Source organism: Sylvia atricapilla, chromosome 1, assembly GCF_009819655.1.
Source record: "Sylvia atricapilla isolate bSylAtr1 chromosome 1, bSylAtr1.pri, whole genome shotgun sequence".
Classification (NCBI taxonomy): Eukaryota; Metazoa; Chordata; class Aves; order Passeriformes; family Sylviidae; genus Sylvia; species Sylvia atricapilla.
Window position 1 is genome coordinate 71,476,791 of NC_089140.1, and position 19,327 is coordinate 71,496,117.

Consider the following 19,327-nt stretch of genomic DNA (forward strand, 5'->3'; position numbering starts at 1 on the left):
TGACTATATAGAATTCTTGCTCCTGGAAAAAAATAGAAAATTGTTTTGTCCAGAAATTTCCTCTCAGACTTATGCTTTGCAACTGGAAAATCAGTTTTCCCAATGTGCCAAATACAAACAACACATTGTTTTCCTTTTGTGTTTCATTTTACATTCTTATCATCTAAAGAAAATAAATATGTTTTCCCTCTCTATAGCTATAATTTTTGGAAAAGATGTATGTATATATATATATGACTTGACCTTTCCCAGCAGACTGATCACATCTAATGTTATTCCAGCCTCAGGAAATACATAATTTTGAAATTCAAAATTGTTCCATCAAAACACAGCCACAGCATTAGTCCTACTGGCTGTGGGGAGGACTCCAAGAGAATAAATAAATTTGAGGTAATGTCAAAGGTACTTAGTACTCATCCTTCATAAACAACTTACTAGATCCTTCATTTTCACTGCTAAATCACTAACACACATAGAATCACAGACACAAAAATTTTCCAGTAACAAACATAACAAATAATGGAATTGTATTTTACTCTTCCTTTTCACTTTTACTCAGTGGAACACTTACTGTGATTGTGAAGGTTCACTGAAGTATAGGTTGATGAAGATTGATGTATGTCTAAAATTAGTGTTAATGAAAGATGCACTGCCGTGCACTGTATCATTCATTACAGATTGTGAGTAATGAATTACACAGTTACATCTGCACACTGATGAACATCAGGGATTGCACTGTACAGATTCCAGCTATGGAATTTAGCTATAGATTCTTCTAGGACCAGGGACCAGTAAGCTGTTGATAACTCTTTATAATGCTTTCTATGGGCAAATCTCTAAAGACATCAATGACATACTTCTCATACCTGCCCTATGTTTAAAAGTTAAATCGCATATTTACTTCTAAGCTGATTTGTAATATGCCATACAATACAATCATCACTTTCTTTGTATCCCTAGGTATAAATGTGCTACACTTGCCCATAACAGGACGGAAAGGAGAATCTGGAAAAAAATTTAAAATCCTTTGTTGAGATAAAAACAGTTTAATAGTTATAACAAAGTAAAATATAATTATGATAATGATAATAATAATAATAATTGATCATGAAAACAACAATAATATCAAGAGAGAGGAAGAGGAAGAGCTAAAACCCAACAAAATCAAATTAGACATAGTCCAATTGCCCAGCACCTGATCGCTGATACCCAGCCTGTCCCCGAGCATTAATTGGACTCTTTTCTGTGTAACTCCTCCAATTTATATCCCAGGCTCCTCCAGTATATCCCAGTTTATATCCCATGCATATTCTGCGTTATGGAATAGGCCTTTGGCCATTTCAGGTCAGATGTCCCAGGCATAATCTTGTTCTTAGTTACTGTTAAGAATTTTTTTAAAAATATTTTTTCCTTCTGAAGTATGCAATTTTGATCATTTTGATCTTATTTCAATTAATGTACTGATTTTTTCAGAAGAAATTATTTATATTTATGCATTTCCTTAATCATAGAAAAAAAATTAGACTCCACATTGAAGTAAATACATTAAAAATATAAACAATGTTGACCAACCATGTATAAAACATTTCTACAGATTAATAAAATTATAGATAAAAATGCCAAAGTTTCATTATTGCTAGCGAATCAAAGAAGAGGTCAATTTTTTAGTTGCTTAAACAATAATTACCAATTATTAGTTATAAAACTAGGCACCAAAAATTAGACATCAAAGTACAAAAGGGAGAAATGGAAATTTGAGGAAGTATCTTCGGCAGGTTGGGGAAAGATGTAAGATATAAAAGAAGGGGATTATAGATCACATTTATATTTTGAATATTCTCCTAAAGATATCCTTAAGTAAGCAGACTCCTGTTTCCAGTCACTTTTCAAACATTTATTGACCTGTGCCAGGCATTTATCACAATTTCCTCAGAAACCTGAGGAAATCACAGGCAACAGCAAAAATAAACATAGCATTGGGAATTCATCCCCAGCAGCATTCAGTGCTTTAAAAGTGTTTCCTCTCCATGAGGCCAATCCCAAATATTTTGTTCACTGAATGGTCCTTCTTCGCAGATGTGGGACTTAATTATGAGGACATTTTGGCAACAGGTTTAAGCAGCATGGCTGTATAAATAGTCTTTGAGTTAGACTTCTTGTTTGATGATCTTAGTTTCACTAGCTCTGCATTGGTCACGGGGTTATGATTTAAAGAACAGTATGTAACACTGGCATTAGGGGGGGCTAAAGTAGAATGTTTATTACTATAACATTCAGGGCTTAGAGGTGCTTTGTGCCTTGTGCTTTTTTAAAGCTTACTATTGATCTGCTGTCTAGAGAGAGAAAATACCAAAAGAATTAAAGGCTTAGAAGGAAAAAAGGAGTGAACCAAGGCAAGGAAGTAGATTAAAAAAATCTAAGAATGAGTAGAGGGAGGGAACAGAGTTTTGTTACTAGGATTGCTAGCCTCCTTGAAACTTGAGAAACAGGGGAAAAAAGGGAACTACTTCTATACTGGACTGTCTCATAATACATAGATTGACTCATTAGAAAAGCAGCAAAATCTATAATCTCATCAAAGGCAGAATTTTTAATCTGCAGATTTTTTTCTGTCAAATTTCCTATAAAAAGCAGAGTACCATATAAATTTTACAAATGTATTTCTATTATTGCAACTCATAAACAAGGAAACAAAGTCTTATCAGTGAAGTATTTCTGTCTGACTGTTACCTGCATTGACATTTTTGGACTGTTTGGGAAATGGAAGTCACTAATGCATCACCTTTTGACGTGCACTTCTAAGGAACTTCAATGAGCTAGGTTTGAGCAGTGTCATATTTACTTGAAATAGAATAGCACTTAGAGGTATGGAAACAAAATGCATCTATATTCTGTCTTCAGTTACAGGCATTTCTAAAATGCCACTTTAAAAAACATCAGGATTTACTTAGGAGGATCAGCCAGGTCTCAGTTAATCGACTGGCCTAGAGCCAAGGTAGGGAGTAACTCAGAGAAGCTAGGGGTCTTACTGGAGCAAGGGGACATCTGAGTCTGGGCAATTGGAATTACACAAATGATATCAGAAGTCCACTGTTAGTGGGAATTGCATAGCTGGTGACTTGTACTTGAAGTGAGAAAATAAATAAAGTTGAAGTAAACAGAAGAAAATCCCAAGGCAGGCTTTGATGCATTAAAGTCAGGTATTTGAGTTAGCTTGGTTATTAGTACTCAGAGCTGAGCAAAATCAAGCAGTGGGGAAGGACCACCTGGTACAGGGCACAATGTTCCAAAAGGCTTTTGTACACCTCAGAGTCTTATTAAATTTGTGTTGTCCAAAACATATTTAGAAGCAATGACAAGAATGTCTGGAAGAGATGCTGGGTAGCAAGCAGAGTACAAAGGACATAAACACTAGAAAATAATGTAGTACAGTGATATTCAGAATAATATTCAGCTCCATATTAGTAAACATGCTGGGAGATATTTCCTGACTGTATATTTTGACACTCTAGATTGAATAAATCTAAGATTTAGTATTGCCTAGAGTAGCAAGGGATGGACATATTTTAGACTTGTTTTGGGAGACCTAGCCCAAAGTTTGCAATAATGGACCTAATTCTGTAAAGCCGTGAAAGACAAACACAAATCAGTAGTTACTTGTTTTGCCAAGGACCTTGAGTAAAACTGTATGCTTACAATTCTGCTGAAGGCATGAAATCCATAAGAATGCAGCCCAGCAGACAGTGCAATCCCATGTGGTAGGAGATATGCAAAACCATTAGGACATTCATGGCAGCTGCTGAGAATACATAACTAGCATTTAGGAAGGGAAGGCTGGAATGATTTGTCTCTCCAGTGAGATGGCTCCTTCCTTGAGAGGGTAAGTATACCTGTTTGAAATTATTTATGCTCAAAGGAACTTGCAATGAAACTGTAAAAATAATACCCAACCACTACACAAAACCAGACAAAAATTCAGACCAGAGCCACTACTTGAAAGCCTGGGACTATGGTGAGTAAAGCTTTCCTTTGCAGATGAGAGTTCCCTTATCTGAGAGAGGGAGGAGGTGGGAGTCCCTTTAAGTCTACGGGGTCGTGAGCACCAATGAAGGGGTCCAGCACCTTCCAGAGCTGTGCTTGTGACAGAGAAGCAGGGCAGACAGTGGCTCACAGCCTCAAAGACATGTAAAGAATTAAAATACCTTTTGGAGGCTGATACAATTCTCCCTTGGGGTCATTGTAGACCTAAGCCAAATGGCCTCTCTTCTCAGGACTGGTCTGTGCCTGAACCTGGTGGCAGTGAGGGAAATTGTGCTGAAACAGGAGCTGAGACTGGGTTTGTTGGGTCCCTAACTTGCGATCTACACTGGGGCATGGGAACTGCACCTCTGCTGTGGTAACAGAGGATTTCTTCCTGCAAGAGACACTGAAAGCTGAAGGCAGAAAACTGATCTTTCATCCTTCCTCCTGAGAGTGGTTGGGACTTACAAAGGGTTTGTGGCACTGATAGAGACAACAGCGACCATCAAACAGGACAGGAGGGGACCTTCCAGTGCTGTTCCTTGGATGTATAAAGATAAAGGACCCATATTCTAGGTCTCCTAGAAATAGTTATGGAACTGTTTAGGTTGGAAGATACCTCTAAGATCATTGAGCCAAATCATTAACCCAGCACTGCCAAGTTCACCACTAAACCATAGCCCTAAGCGCTACATTTACATATTTTAGATACTTCCAGGGAACGGTCTCTTCCCCCCAGACTGATCTTGCTGGAGAATTCTCTTCTTCTTCCTCAGTAGCAGCAGAAATAATAGATTTATGGAATTGACCCTTCAGCCCCCACAGTCCAGCTCTGACCATGTCTAGGGTGACTGACTCACAGCATCATTACCAGCAGACAGGAAGGGACAGAGCTGCCAGACACAGAAGCCTCAAGGAGGGGAAGAAATGATAACAGAGAACACAGTAACCTCCACCATCTGACTCATCCCATTCATTCTTGGAAAAGCTCATTTTATTCCACAGTGACAAGCTGGGAATCCACAGGGTGGCTTGGGTGCAGAGCTGGTGATGCACAGGGAAGACAGAGGCTGTTCAGCATATCTGGTTTAAGGCCCTAGTTCATTCTGCACATGAAAGTATGATAATTTTACTGTTTGTATCAAAATGCTCAGGTTGGTGGTCCATCTTGGAAGCTGAGCCACAATCACAACAGAACTATACCACTGAGGAATATCTGCAAACACCCTCTAAAGTGGTCATCCTTACTCCTCTGTGCTGCCAAAGGGAGCAGTAGAGCAGGCAGAGGCATCTAGACACAAGAGACAATATGAGGCTGCTGACTTACCTGGTGCTGCTATGCTAATATACCCAAGCAGATTTAACTCTAATGGGCCTTCATGTCCCATCCTTGCAGTGCTGATTAGAGGAGTTATGCATTATCATTTCGCTGTCTTGTTCTGCATAACACATTGAAATAAGCTGAGAGGAAAATGAGGCAGTCACAGGGAGTGGAAGATTTGTGCATCTGGTTAATAAATAAGCCACATAGGGCAGAAGTGAGAAATAAGAGACAGCTGTTTCTGGCTTGGCTTAATTACTTTTCACCAAAGTAAAAAACAACCTCGCAAATGTCCTTAATGTAGAAATTAATGTCTTTGTTATTATGTGAGACTGGCATTTTCTGGCATATACATACACTGTGTTTTTCAGAGACTTCAGAAGATAACAGTTTGACATTCATAAACAAAAACTATGCTTGAAGGAAGATTTCTTAAATAAACTTGGATAACAATTAGACAATTCAGGATGTTACTTTGATTCTGCAGATCCGTGGTGAAACACCTGTGCATAAGCCAGCCTAGGCAGGGCACAGGAACAACCACAAGATCACAAATGAAATGCAAAAAAGTAAATTTGTTATCTCACCAAACAAGGTGCACAGAGAAGCACCCAGGCAGAGACGCAGGCACTGCTGAGTTTGGTCCATACTAAAAGTTTCCCCCTCTTGGATCCCTCAGCCCTGGCTGCCAGGCAGCATTTTGCCCTCCCTTGCCCAGGCTTCCCCCCAAGGAAAACAGGCTCACCTGCCACCTAGAAGGGGCTCAGCCATGCCCCACAATGGGGCATTTTTTTTGTTTTGTTTTCTACAACCTTATAAAAGGTTGTTTTCTACAACCTTATAAAAGGCAAAGCCTAGCTTGAAGATCTTTAACTTTAAAAAATCCCCAATCTTTAGCAGCACATAAGCTGACTGCACTTCGTTGCTGTATGCAATGTATGGCTGTTTATGAAGTATTAAGGAAATTGGCTCCAAGGCTAAGCACATCCTTGTGACAGACAAGTCACAAAAACACAAATAAAATGGGTCCATGATCATGGAATTTATTCTACTGGAACAAATATTTTAAAGGAATGATATATTTAAAATCTATAATATAATCATTTATATCAACCGCAGAAGTAGTAAAAAACTGTAAAAGTGCACCAAGTCTCTGTAAAGCAAAGAGTAAAGGTAGCAAATAACCTCCCTTATTTCAGAAGAAATTACAAGCAAAATTTATTCCTAATGAAAGACAATATTCTAAGTGGCATTTTCTCTTTCCTGTTTCAGTTTCATTCCCAATAAATCCGGTGGGTTTTTTTCCTTCTGAAAGTGCCAGTTTTCTCTATAACTATATTGATTTCTAAGTTAAATAGTTCTAAAACTGTTATTTCCTAAATAGCAATAACTGAAATGAATGAAAACCTGGTACAGAATGTTTTGCTGCAGACTTCAGGGACGCAAAATCTTTGTTTCTGAAGAAGCCATCCATTCCTTAATGGGATTTAAAATAAAAAAGCATGCACATGCATACATACTTTTTATCCTCAAAATTATGTGAAAGTGAAAATACCAAGCCCAATGGCCATCCATTGGGGATATTATCTAAGCCACCAATAAAATACTCTAAGGTAAAATAAGACAGTATTAGTGAAAAAGAAAATAAACATAAATGATATTCTGTGAATGGGGCAGAAACCATGAGCTGCTCTAGAGAAATGAGACTGTCACCTCAAGCATAAAAGATAGGAAAGATCACTACGTAGATAGACAGTTTAAAGGGCATTTTTAGGACCAGATTTTAAAAGATATAATACAACTCAGAAGCAAATCAGTTACCAAATTACAAAAAACATATATGATAGAAAATCCTTTTAGGAAATTATATATATATTTTTTTTTTTACAGACACGAAGAAATGGGACAAACCCCCTCAATTTACAGACAAAAAGTCGTTTCTCTTCCACCAATTTTAAGAAACAGGACAGTAAAAATAATGATTACAGCACTAATCTGAACAAAACCAAACAGGTAACAGTCAGTTCAGATGCAGCCGAACTGGAGAATGCAATGCAACTCAAACCCTAGCTAGGTCAGCTTGGGTTCTAGTGCCACCTGCTGAAATAACAGCAGTCTTCCCTTTTGCATAACAGCTAATGAACAATTTAAATTAATCCTCTGCATTAGACAGCAACACGTGAAGAAAGGTCATGAAGAAGATGAAGTGCTTGAGTAATCTAGGTGCACATCCAGTGAGCCATACACTGAATGTAGTAAATCAAGAACTTTCTCTTGAATGATGTCAACCTGCTCTGAAGGGCAGTAGTCATCCAAACTTGATCTGTAAAAACAAAAAAAGAAGCATGAGAATACAGATATCACCACCATAACCACACTGCATATTCCTGGAGTGCCCTGTGACTAAGCTGAAGCTTCTTTCAAACTGTGGCAAGTTTTGCTTCCCAGTATCCTTTTGAAGCATAATGCTGTGCTTCCCATCACTACATTTTAAATTTAATAGAAAGTCTGCAGCAGATCAGGAACATGAACTAATTATTCCAGTTCTACTCTCTGACACAGATCACACAGGCAGTCAAAGTTAAAGCAAATGATCTAACTAAATGACACATGGAAAATTTGGATTGAAAAATCGGCATTAAAGGTCGATTTTCACAATACCTGGCGTATTTTACAGTATCTATTAATGAACTTTGAACAGATACTAGTAAAAAACTGACTTCCTGAATTCACTATCTGTTAAGATCTACAGAGATGATTCTGGTTTCTCCACAACAGTGGATAATAACTCTGCAATTGGCACAGGGAATAGAGCTTTCTTTTATTGCAAGCACTAGCCATACTAGTTCTTGCTGCCAAAACCAGTTTCATATCAGCTTCTGTTATTATCGCCAGCCCTATGAGGGCACAATTAGTACTTCTGACCGATTAAATTGCAATAATCTGTCAAGAAACACCACAATTTGTGGTCTTCAAATTAGATTTTTTCAGGCCAGTTCTTTGATTCTTCCAGGTCCCTGGCCTCAAACTCCATTCTGTTATTCTAAATAACACCCTTACAGTCCTTGAAGCCTAACTTTTACTGAAGTTTTACTAGAGCTTTGAAGAATATAAATGCCTTTCAGCCTACTAGATGAAAACTAGTTCCAACAAAAATTTCACTGAAAAAAGGAAATCTATCTGTAGAAAACTAAACCCTAGAGAAAGAGAGCAAGGAAGGTGGGATTTCAGCCCCAGCCAGCTTTGCTCTAATTATCACAAGTAACACAAGTGGAGATGTATGAACTCCAGTGACAGCTATGAACCCCAACACACACAAGGCCTCAAAACAGCCTTTATATAACCTGTGCTGAAGCACCGTAAGGCTTCCACTCTAACAGAGCTTAAGACAGAACTAGTGCTTGTATTGACAGGATCATTTAGCTTCATGAGCACAGTCTGGACATTCTGAAGTGAAAATATCTGCAGTCTTACCGAGCAACTGTCACCAGTGTGGGCTTGGGCAGATCTGTCAGCAGAACTTTAATGGACTGTATGAGGCCTTCGATCTCATCTTCAGTGCTAACATGATGAGGAAGCTCCACATAATCACAGGTCAGACCAGCTTGATGGACCTGTGGGAATATTAAAGAGAGATGGAATTTCTGTTGATGAATTAATGATACAGCTTATGCATGTAGAAAGTCTTTAGGATAATATCCCTAGCCCAACCTGCACCTCTTCAGACAGTGGGGGTTTTCCCCCCAGCTTGTTCTTTAAACAAGTAAAATTCTGCAGGTTGTATGGATTATTTTGTTATCTCCAGTACACTGTACCTCTTCTTATGAATTCAGAGTATGCTGCAGCCCTTGAAGACAATACAGCTCTGATACATTATAAATAGGTCTCTCATTTTAAGTTCTACAAAGGAGATCTCAACAGACTGGTGAAATTTAGCCTCCATTCACAGGATGAAGCCCAAGACATCACAGTCCTGGAAGATCACACTAAAGTTGCCCAAACAAAGACAGAAAAGCAGACTAGAATTTTAGCAGCTTTGAAAGGAAAAGGTGTAAGTAATAAGACATAAAACCCTGAAGTCCCGAATCAGGAAGCAAGTCTGAAAGGAAGTATGACTCTCCCTCCCCGTTGAAGCTGTGCTTTTGACATCTGTCTGCTTTCTGCTCTTTTACTTTGTCACCTACCATTTCATAGTCTGGGCTTTCCATTCTGGTTTTCAAACTGTGAACTAGTTGAACAAGTGGCTTCATTCTGGAGTTAAAACAAAATCAGAGTTTGTTACAAACAGTTGGAAACTGTTATATATCTTAAATGGTTAGAAATGAAAAAAACAAACAAACAAAAAAAAAAAACAGAGGAAAAAAGAAGGAAGTAGAAATTACGGCCTAGGATTTGTAAAGGAGATTTGCTCCTCTGTGTCATCTTGCACCTGTAAAAATGGAATTATCAGTATTATTATACTGTTTTACCAGGTCATTCTTGTAAAGTCCCTATATTCATACCTGTCTCTGGCAAGTCCTCCTTGTGCTTCTTTTAGTGTAGATCTGCAGAGAAGCTGTTGTAGCTCAAGTCATATGAACTTAATAGAAAATACTTCTTGTCACTGTTACAGAGGTCGCACAGTAACAGCTGCATTTGATATGAAAAATGAGTGATTTTCCTATCAAGGAAAAGCTCAGACTTTCCCTGTCTCTATTAATCTGGAAACTTCTCATGTGAAAACATCTAGTTTAAAAGCAGAGTGATGCAGCTCAGATGTTTAGTGGAGACTGTTGCTTAGATACACTTCCATTAGCTTCCATTTTTCCAAAGAAAGCAGAACCTTTGGGAGCACCAAAGAACTGCTTCTCCATGTCCTCCTTCGTTTGTTGCCTTTTTTGAGAGCAGTGCTACACACTGATGACCAAGGTTTTAGTCACCAAATATGCGTCCACCCATAGACAACAAAACTTGCATGAAGATGTACAAGACTGAGCTTCCAAAGCTTGCAGTACTGCTGAAGACAGTAGACTGCCTTTCCTTTTGTTTTGTCTCTTTCTCCTCTAGAACTAAAGGAAAAAAGTGTATACTTGCATAGATCCTATCCTTCTCTGCTATCAAAATGCTGGACTAATCAGTTCTCAAACTTCTATTTGCAATTTAGGCCTCTCAGAAATCTCCTACCCAGGATATGAAGCCCATTTCTGTAGGGTTTCATCGTCATCATTGTCACACAAATCTGCAAATGCTGCTTCCAGATCTTCCAGCTGATGAACACGGTTTTCAACACAATCCAGCAAGTCCTCCTTTAAATAAACATATACAAAAGTATGTTAGGGAAAAAAAGAGGTAAGAACATCATGACTTATCCTATGATATAAATTCTGTAATGATTGATCTACTGGAAGTGGGGAATCAGAAACAACTGATTCAGTCCTACAGCACATCTTTTTAAGAGGATCACAACAAATGCCTGCAGAAACTGTTATACCTTCAGAGTAAATCAGCTCACTTTGTTCTGTTTTTCCCACTACAAATTTAAAAAAGCCACCTTTAAAATATGTACCTGTTTTTTTTCCTGATTGACTAAGAAATGTAAGAATCAATCTGCCAATGTTCAATATAGCTTTATTTCTTTATTCACATACATAAATAAGATTTCATTTACTTCTGATAAATGTGTTGAATCTCTCTGTATTAGTGTTCAGCTGAGATTATGAAAGCTTGTATTTCCATGTTTTAGCAAACAGCACATAAAATGAAAAGTACGTTACAGTAGCATAACACCATCCTTTCCACATCCGAACAAGAAGGCAAAATGTCAATTACATATTCATCACAGCTCTTACTATCAAGAAAGACCAACAAGAGAAGGAAGGAGAGAGCCTGGAGGTAGGAGAAGAAAAAAAAAAAAAAAAAAAAAAAAAAAAAAAGAAACACCCTACCAAACTTAAGCCCTGCTAAGCCATAAAAAGAACAAGCTTGCTGGTGACTTACTATGTTTCTATTCCTTCCAAGCCAATTACCATTTGTTTACAGAAACAAATTTCCACACTCATGCTAAATATTTATGCAATTCACATGTTTAATCAGAACATTTAATAGAAAAAAGTTCCTAAGATGCTGCTGATTAGCATTCAGCTGCATAGGTTAACGTGAGACCACTTCATTAAGCACCTTTGATAGGCTCCTTCCTGTTGTCGTAACTCATTTTCATTGGGTAAATAAAAACAATCATTCCTCCATACATTCCACAAGGAAGCATCATACCTCTGTTGCATTTTTATGTGGCTTCTTGAAATTGTACAACTCTTGCAAAAGCTCATATTCTGTCTTTGAAAAAGAAAAAAGAGGAAGAAAATGATTCTTCAAATGAGAAAACCAATCCTCAAAGCCTTCCTTCTTTAAAAAAGAATCCCTACTTTATTTGTAGACAATAATGAACATAACAGCCTCTCATCAGGACAAGCTACCACTCCTTCGAGAATCAATACTACTGTGCCTTTTAAAAGGCAGTCTCCCGATACCATCATGGTTTTCTAAGCACAGGTTATAGAGGGTGAAAAATGATAAAGTCTCTTATGCCCCCCAATGAATCTTGCTGTGGGTATTTGGAAGGTAACCTCTGGAAACCCAAGCATAGCTTTAATGTCCCAAACAACAAGCAGAAGTTGAGTATACTCCTGAGTTTGAAGGTACACTCAATATTGATACAAAGTATAAGAAACTCCCCCTATTTTGTGGTTGTAATTTTTTACCACATACACTCCCCTAGAAATATTTCTTTAAAGTGGAAATATCTCTGTAAAATATTACCATGCATCATTAACCATGATCAGCTAATCTGCTAATTTAGCTTAGATGAGAGTTTCTCCATAGACATAAATATTAAGGCTAGGACTCTTTTGTGAGTGGTACGAGGCTACTCCATTTCCATACTTACCTGTGTGTACATTTCTTTAAATGGATTTTTAACTGAAAAAAAATCTAAGTCGATGTCCAAAACATATGCATCCCCCTTCTGCAGCACTTGGCAGACATCTTTAACTATGTCCCTTATTGGGCATTCACTGGTTTTGAGACAGCTTGAAGCTGAGCCCTTTGCCAGGGCTTCTGCCCCATTCAGAGCACCTGCATTTTGTGTTTCCTTTTTCTTCACACTTGGGATGATGTCACCAAAGTCACCAGGAGCCACTGAAGAGGCAGAAGTGGCACTTGCTGTGTCATTTGTATTTAGCTTCAGTCTTTTAGCAGATGCTGCTTCACCATTTCCTTCAGGGCTCTTTGATGGTTCAGTAGGATTGATGAGAATGACATGCAAATTTAAAGGCTTCTGGTTTTCCAGCTGATCAGCAGGAACATAAAGACCATCGCTCAAGAAGTAATGATCTGTGCCTGTAACCCTACAATTGACAATAACTCACAGTTAATACAGATCTTGACAAAGCGCTTAGGAAAAGGCAATTCATATTTTAGGCATCTAGAGAAGAATGAATAGATGTTTGATGGGTAATGAAAACAATAAAACTGTGTAGACAAAATTATTTCTTTTAATCCTCACGTTTAAATTATAATAAAGTTTTTTCTACTTCTTTATTGTGGAATATATTAAAATCCACTCTATATTTTTTTATGATATCCCTACAAGGTTTTAATGGATAAGAAAAAGATAATGCATTATGTGCTACTAAGACTAATTTTAAATTGAATTGCATTCTAAAGACAACATCCAGAATTGACAAGGTATTATCAATATTATGGCACATAAGATTGCAAGCCTATGGATATTTTGTCTTGGTTTTATAATTTTCTAGGAAAATTATGATAGTTGGGTTGGAAAAGTGCCCTGAAATGAATAAATAATGACTCAGTAAAAATACAATATTATGAATTCATAACTAGAATTTTTTTTACTCCCAATAGATTGCCTAAGTCATAAAGCCAGCAACTAGAGGATAAATAGCTAACTATCAATTGAATCCACTTTAAAAAAACCCCACAAAACAACTAACCAACCAAAAGCAACACTAAAACTTCTGCTTACAGTGAAAATTTAAAGAATAGGATTTTCAACCTGTATTGCAGTACATTAAGCCTTAAGCATCATGAACTCAAATCACAAATAAAATTAAGTAGAGTGAACTTCTGTTTGCTTGTGGTAAGGCCTCATTTGAATATACGGTATCACTGTCAATCAACCACAAAGACAAATAATTTCCTAAGTAGGAGAAATAGGAAGCTTAGTTCCCCAGTGCCCTGTGGATGGATTCCCTCAGTTTGCCAAGGTGAGAGGCTGGCAAGTTGTCAACAGCTCCATCTTGTTGAAAAGGCATTCACAGCACATCTTCCCAGAAATTCTGCACGGTTCACCGTGAGCTCACAGTATCTTAGTGTCTACTAATCAAGAAGCTGTATCTATTGCCTATCTATCTCTTGCCATCAAAACTTCTAGGACGCTTTTATTTATGAGGACTCTTTCCTTTTCTTCCTTCATGGTTTTGGTAAAGCTAGAACCTGAAGAAAATGTACCCGACTGTCTTCAAAAGGAAGTGTGAAATGTTGTTTTCATGACTGCTAAGGCTTCCAGTGAGAGAGCTATTTATCCATCATGAAATATTCCTTTATACTGGCTAAATGATTAAATGTGACAGAAAGCCCTAGTTTTAGAAAAAAAAAATCATTTAGGTTCCCTTTAGGCTTCAGATTCAGAATTGTAGAGCTTTAAGTGTTTTATTAAAGGTGGCAAAACAAAGCATTTCTCTGCTGTTCTCTGTTAAATTTGCTTCAAAAGATTTATTCTGCTATGCTCACAAGAGACATGATTTGCAAATATCTATTAAAGCTGCACAAAATCACAACACTGTGAATATGGTGAATGTAAAATTATTGGGCACTGCATGCTGCAGAATGATGACGGGCTTTGATTTGAACTTGAATCACAGAATAATTAAGATTTAAAGAGACAACTGGAAGTCTACAGTCAATCATCTGATCAAAGCAGAACTGACTTCAAAGTTAGATGAGGCTGCTCAGGTAAATTGTCCTTTATCAAATGATGGAGAATTCACTACCTGAGCATCGGATTTGGTACTTAACTAGATTAATTTCAAAAAACAAAAAAAAACCACCCTCCAAACAAGCAAAAAACCCCCACCTCATGCTAGAAAAACAGTCACGGCTGATACCAAATAACCATTTTACTAGTTAGACCAAAGACTAAATTGATACAAGTGTAACTGCATTACATTCTAAGGAAATTAAAAATACAAATTAAATTTTCATCTTTATCCAAGAAACCAAAACAAAAAAATCCAATTAAAAACTACAGAGATGGCTTTTGTATTACTAGTATTGGTCAGCAGACAATTTACCTGATTGTTGTTGTTGATATATCTTTCCCAATTAGAAAATTGTGTTTCCCCTCCGAGATCTGTTGAGCCCAGTGTGGGTGAAGCCACACTACTTGAGAAATATGGCCAGCATAAACAGCAGGCATAATCCAGTTTTCAATACTTAATTCACTGTAATCAGCAGAGAAAGACAGAAGATTGCAATGTTACTTTCCCTATAAATAAAAATGCTCTAGAACACCACAAACATCTTCCACATCTTGAAGGCCCTCATGCAAATCATCTAAAACTAGTTCTCCATGTAAGGGTAACATCATCAAAGAAAGAAAAAAAGGAAATCTTTATTCATAAGACAAATCAACAGGTTCTGTAGCAGGTATAAAAAAGTTCAGATATAGAGTGGAACTGGCTTCACTCTTAGTGTGATTATAAACTCCTTAGTGCTGGACCTGGCAGTGTTAGGCTAATTGCTGGACTTGATAATCTTAGAGGCCTTTTCAACCTTATGACTCTGTGATTCTATGCCTTTTTCCTCTTGATACATCAGACAGAAGAAAGTGCAAGGAAAATCAACATTGTTCTAAATAACTTCAAACTGAGCTCATGAGAGTGTTTCATTGTAAACTGCTCCAAGTATATTTTAAATGTTATCCCAGTAATTAAAGTGAGTCATCCATATGATTAGCACCTTTCCTAATTATCAAGATCCTATTTTTTTTAGGTGTATGATGCCAACTGTATCCTGAGCTGCAGCTAAAGAAGAGTGATGAGCAGGTCACAGGAGGGGATTCTGACCCTCTATTCCGCTCCTGTGAGACCACACACCTGGAGTGCTGCATCCAGCTCTGGGCCCCCCACATAGCAATTACATGGCCCTGTTCAAGCAGGTCCAGAGAAGGCCACAAAGATGATCAGAAGGCTGGAATACCTGTCTTATGAGGACAGATTGAGAGAGTTGGAGTTGTGCAGCCTGGAGCCTGAGCAGACACCTTATAGTAGCTTCTAATACCTCAAAAGGGTCTACAAGAAAGATGGAGAGGGACAAGGCCATGCAGTGATAGGACAAGGGTTAAACTGAAAGAGTGTGTGTTTAGATTACATACTAGAAGAAATTCTTCACTGTGAGTGTGGTGAGGCACTGGAATGCACCTACAAGCAATTGTAGGTGACCCATGCCCAGAAATGTTCAAGACCAAGTTGGATGGGGACTTGAGCAACCTGGTCTAGTGGAAGGTGTCCCTGTCCACGGAAGGGGAGTTGGAACTAGATTATCTTTAAAGTTCCTTCCAACTCAAAGCATTCAATGATCTTATGACAGAGTCCATAGAACATTTTAGTCGTCCAACAAGAAGAACAAAATATTGACTATGGCTACGGTGATTCAAGTACCCCAAATGCATCAGCTTCTAATTGCTGTAAATCACCATAATACTGAAGCAAACAATATTTATTTTAAAAAAGAAAGAGCAAGATGATAGCAGAGATCACTGTGGCTTAGTACCTACCCACCTTGGATGGTGGGGGAAAATATTGGTCTTTATGATTGTAAAAGGAATATCTTGCTCTACTTCACATATTCAGCATGCCAACAAAGGATGTGCTACTTCAATCTTAAAGTCCATTTTTCAGCGTGAAGAGAGAAATATTGTTCTATAGCTACAGCTCAGAGTGCTTTCCTGTTACCCAGAGGAACTATTTGGGATAACACCATCATACACTACTGAGCAAACACACAAAACAAACTTGTATACCTTAAATTGCTTGATATGCAATTTAACTTCTATCATTAAAAAATAAAATTTCAGCAAAAGTGAAAAGACAGAAGATACAACTTGAATCTGACTTATATCTCTTTTGTTTATCCTTCCCATGCAGTCATACCAATATTCACAGTGAATCACAGGCAGCAAGAAGTGGACTTAAAGTCTACTCTGACGCAGTACCCAGGACTTACCTAAAAAGAGCTTCTTTGTCAAATACGGTGTCTGCAGGCATATTGACAGGAATAAGAAGGTCTGGATGGGAATCAAGATGAACAAAACTGATGTTACTGGTAGGAAGATGTTTCGAAGCAATGGCACGATAGATGAAAGGCAGCACCTGAAGCAACATGAATAAAAACATTTTAATGATAACCAGCGGGCTGAAAAATGCAATGGCTTTAGCAGCAAAAACACCAGTACCACTTTTATTCCTTTAGAACTTGGATTAGAGGGAGGAGACAGAAAATACGAAAGGGAAAAACCACCAACGACAAGACAACTCATGACCAGTAATCATTATAAGCCCAAGTGTTCCAGATGAGAAACTGCTGAAGAGTCACAGCTTTACATCCTTTTTCCTTCTTTATAGGAAGTCTTGTTTGCAGTACCTCTTTTCACTAGCCATTCAACTCAATTTGGGGCTTTTTTCTTTTCTCCATTTACAAGTAAGCCCCAGGAGTGTGTTTCCTCTCCTGCAGACCATTACCTGTGCATTTCTTTCCCCATGCTATAAAGCTTCCTCACCATGCACTGGTGCTATGGAGAAAAAAACAGTTTGCTCCTTATGTTTTATACGTTAACTGATATAGACTGAAAACTGACCCCACCATGATTTAAATTTTAGCTGACAATTAAACTTATTCCTCTTGAAGAATTAATTCCTAATCCCTCCACGACTGTTTGCAATAGAGACTACCTTTCTCAACTGCCCAACTTTACTTTATTCCCTGCTGAAGTTTCTTCACTCAAGTTCTTCACTTCTGTGTGAAAAACAGGAGATGAGGGAACTCACCAATTTACACAATAGCAAACCACTGAACTGCAACAAAATGGGGTAGAGAAATGAGAAAACTGATGGTTGATTCCTCTAACTCGGAGCTGCAGCACAGAGTCTCTTCCAGTTAGAGGGCATCAACTGACTTGGCTGCCAGAGCAAATCCAATAAGGTTTGTGAATCATAGCCCTATTATACAGGGAATGTGAAGACTGTAAGAAGCAACAAAAATTATGTCTGACCTCTACATTACAGCAGCGACTGAGGTACTTTTTTGGGCATAAAACTGATAAGAACAACAAACCCTGCATACTGCATAGGCATAAGCAGAAAACATATGTGTATTATTGCAATAGTAGATAAAACAAGATCAAAAACAACACTGGTTCCCTGATCCATGGCTTTCATTTCTTTCTAAAAAAGAAGCAATCTGGCCTACTTAAACAACCTACAATATTTTAAATTAAAATTGAAGCTTCACCTCAGGTAAGTATAACAACCGGTTGCAAGGGACATGATAAACTAAGTTCTCTAACCTTGCAAGTTCTCCTGATTTGGATCAAGAACAAAATTCCCTTCATGACACCTGTTACTATTAATCAGTGCATGATGCAGCTACTGACAACTGACTCTGGAGGAACATCACTGTCAGCAAGGCTGACATAAAATTTTCTGTGAAGTTCTTACACTTTGGGACAAAAAGCCATTTATGTTTTATGTAAGATAGACCAATTCATCCATAGTCCTATACTGAAAACATTTAAAATTAAATATTTAGTATTAATAGAACTTTAAGATCATTGAAAACAGAAATACAGAGACTAAAACAAAGAAGGATCATTAAGAGGCATTATCTCACAATTCCCACCACAGCGACACTCTAAGTCCTTGGCTACCGCGAAAAATCAGCTATCACAGCATCATGTATTTAGTGAGTCTTAGCAAAAATAAACTGCACTGAGCTACTTATAAATTCGTAACATTTTCTTTAACAGACTTTACTAAACAAGTATTTTTCTTTGCAAAGAATCAAGTAAAGGATCAGTTAAGATAAAAACCCCAGTTTATGCTATATAAAAAAAAAACCCATGAAAAATAGCAGTTCAAAAGCAATTCCTTTTTCATTCCCGTTTTCAATGACTCCATGAAAAAAGCAAAGCTCCAGATTTTTAACATTCCTTGTCAAGTGGGAGTCAATCCACTTGTTGGGATGGGATTATATTTATTTATCCTTTGTTGACATGTCATACACTGGATAGGGTTGAATTTCCAAGAACCCCACTAATAGCTAACAAATTATAACATCAGTGTAAAGTAGGTATTATTTCCTTTAAACCATAGCAATTAATGATACAAAGAAGAAAAAAATAGCAGTAATTACTTAAAAAGATGCCAAAATGCGATCATGGCAATAAGGAGTCGTAGAATCGGGAACAAAAGTCAGGTCAGCTGGGCACTGCAGTGCACTGATGTTGCAGCAGCGGAAGGGCAGACAGGTTTAGGGTCCGTGTGTGGCTGCGGGGCCAGGCCCGCTCCCCAGGAGGCTCCCGGGGAACCCGCACACACGATGGGAAAGCGCCTCTGGCGGGGCGGCCGCGGTGTGTCCGCTCCGGGCAGCGCTTCGCTGCCATCGGCCGCACTCAGCATCCGCGCCGCGGAGACTCACACGGGCAAACACACACCAACAAACACACACCAACAGGAACACACGAAACCCCTCCCCGCGCCCCACCCGAGGCAGTCCCCATGCCTGGCAGCGCAGCGCGGGGCACTCACGTCCTGGTGGTCCTCCACCACCCACACGGGCAGGGCCGGGTAGTGCCGCCGGGCGGCCCCGGGAGCCCGGGACGAGCCGCCGGGCCCCGGCCCCGCTCCGCTCATGCCGGCGCTCCCCTCGCGG

General features: G+C 38.5%; 1 protein-coding gene and 1 long non-coding RNA gene across 3 annotated transcripts in view; both read right to left on the reverse strand.

The window, feature by feature from the left end:
* The window catches only part of LOC136365611 (uncharacterized), a 671,431-nt gene that overhangs the window by 289,762 nt on the left and 362,342 nt on the right, over positions 1-19,327 (reverse strand). The window lies entirely within an intron of this gene.
* On the reverse strand, positions 6,165-19,326 carry C1H5orf22 (chromosome 1 C5orf22 homolog). 2 transcript variants are annotated; one of them, XM_066326157.1, is made up of 9 exons: positions 19,204-19,326; positions 16,625-16,770; positions 14,692-14,841; positions 12,264-12,723; positions 11,591-11,653; positions 10,505-10,626; positions 9,526-9,592; positions 8,816-8,955; positions 6,165-7,664 (listed from the first exon to the last, which is right to left on the reverse strand). In XM_066326157.1, the coding sequence occupies exons 1-9, from the start codon at positions 19,306-19,308 to the stop codon at positions 7,532-7,534; spliced, it is 1,386 nt and encodes a 461-aa protein (XP_066182254.1). In that variant the 5' UTR covers positions 19,309-19,326; the 3' UTR covers positions 6,165-7,531. The 2 variants fall into 2 exon arrangements, 1 of the variants encoding a protein (XP_066182254.1); XR_010744376.1 differs by lacking the exon at positions 6,165-7,664 and having other exon boundaries at positions 8,900-8,955; positions 11,498-11,649.

Bases quoted from the DNA above. Each gene is read 5' to 3' on its own strand.
- C1H5orf22 (XM_066326157.1), bottom strand. From the start codon at position 19,308: ATGAGCGGAGCGGGGCCGGGGCCCGGCGGCTCGTCCCGGGCTCCCGGG. The intron at 12,724-14,691 runs GTAAATTGTCTG...TGTCAATTGTAG, and splicing joins ATATCAACAACAACAATCAG to GGTTACAGGCACAGATCATT. The intron at 11,654-12,263 runs GTAAGTATGGAA...TCTTTTTCAAAG, and splicing joins TTAAAGAAATGTACACACAG to ACAGAATATGAGCTTTTGCA.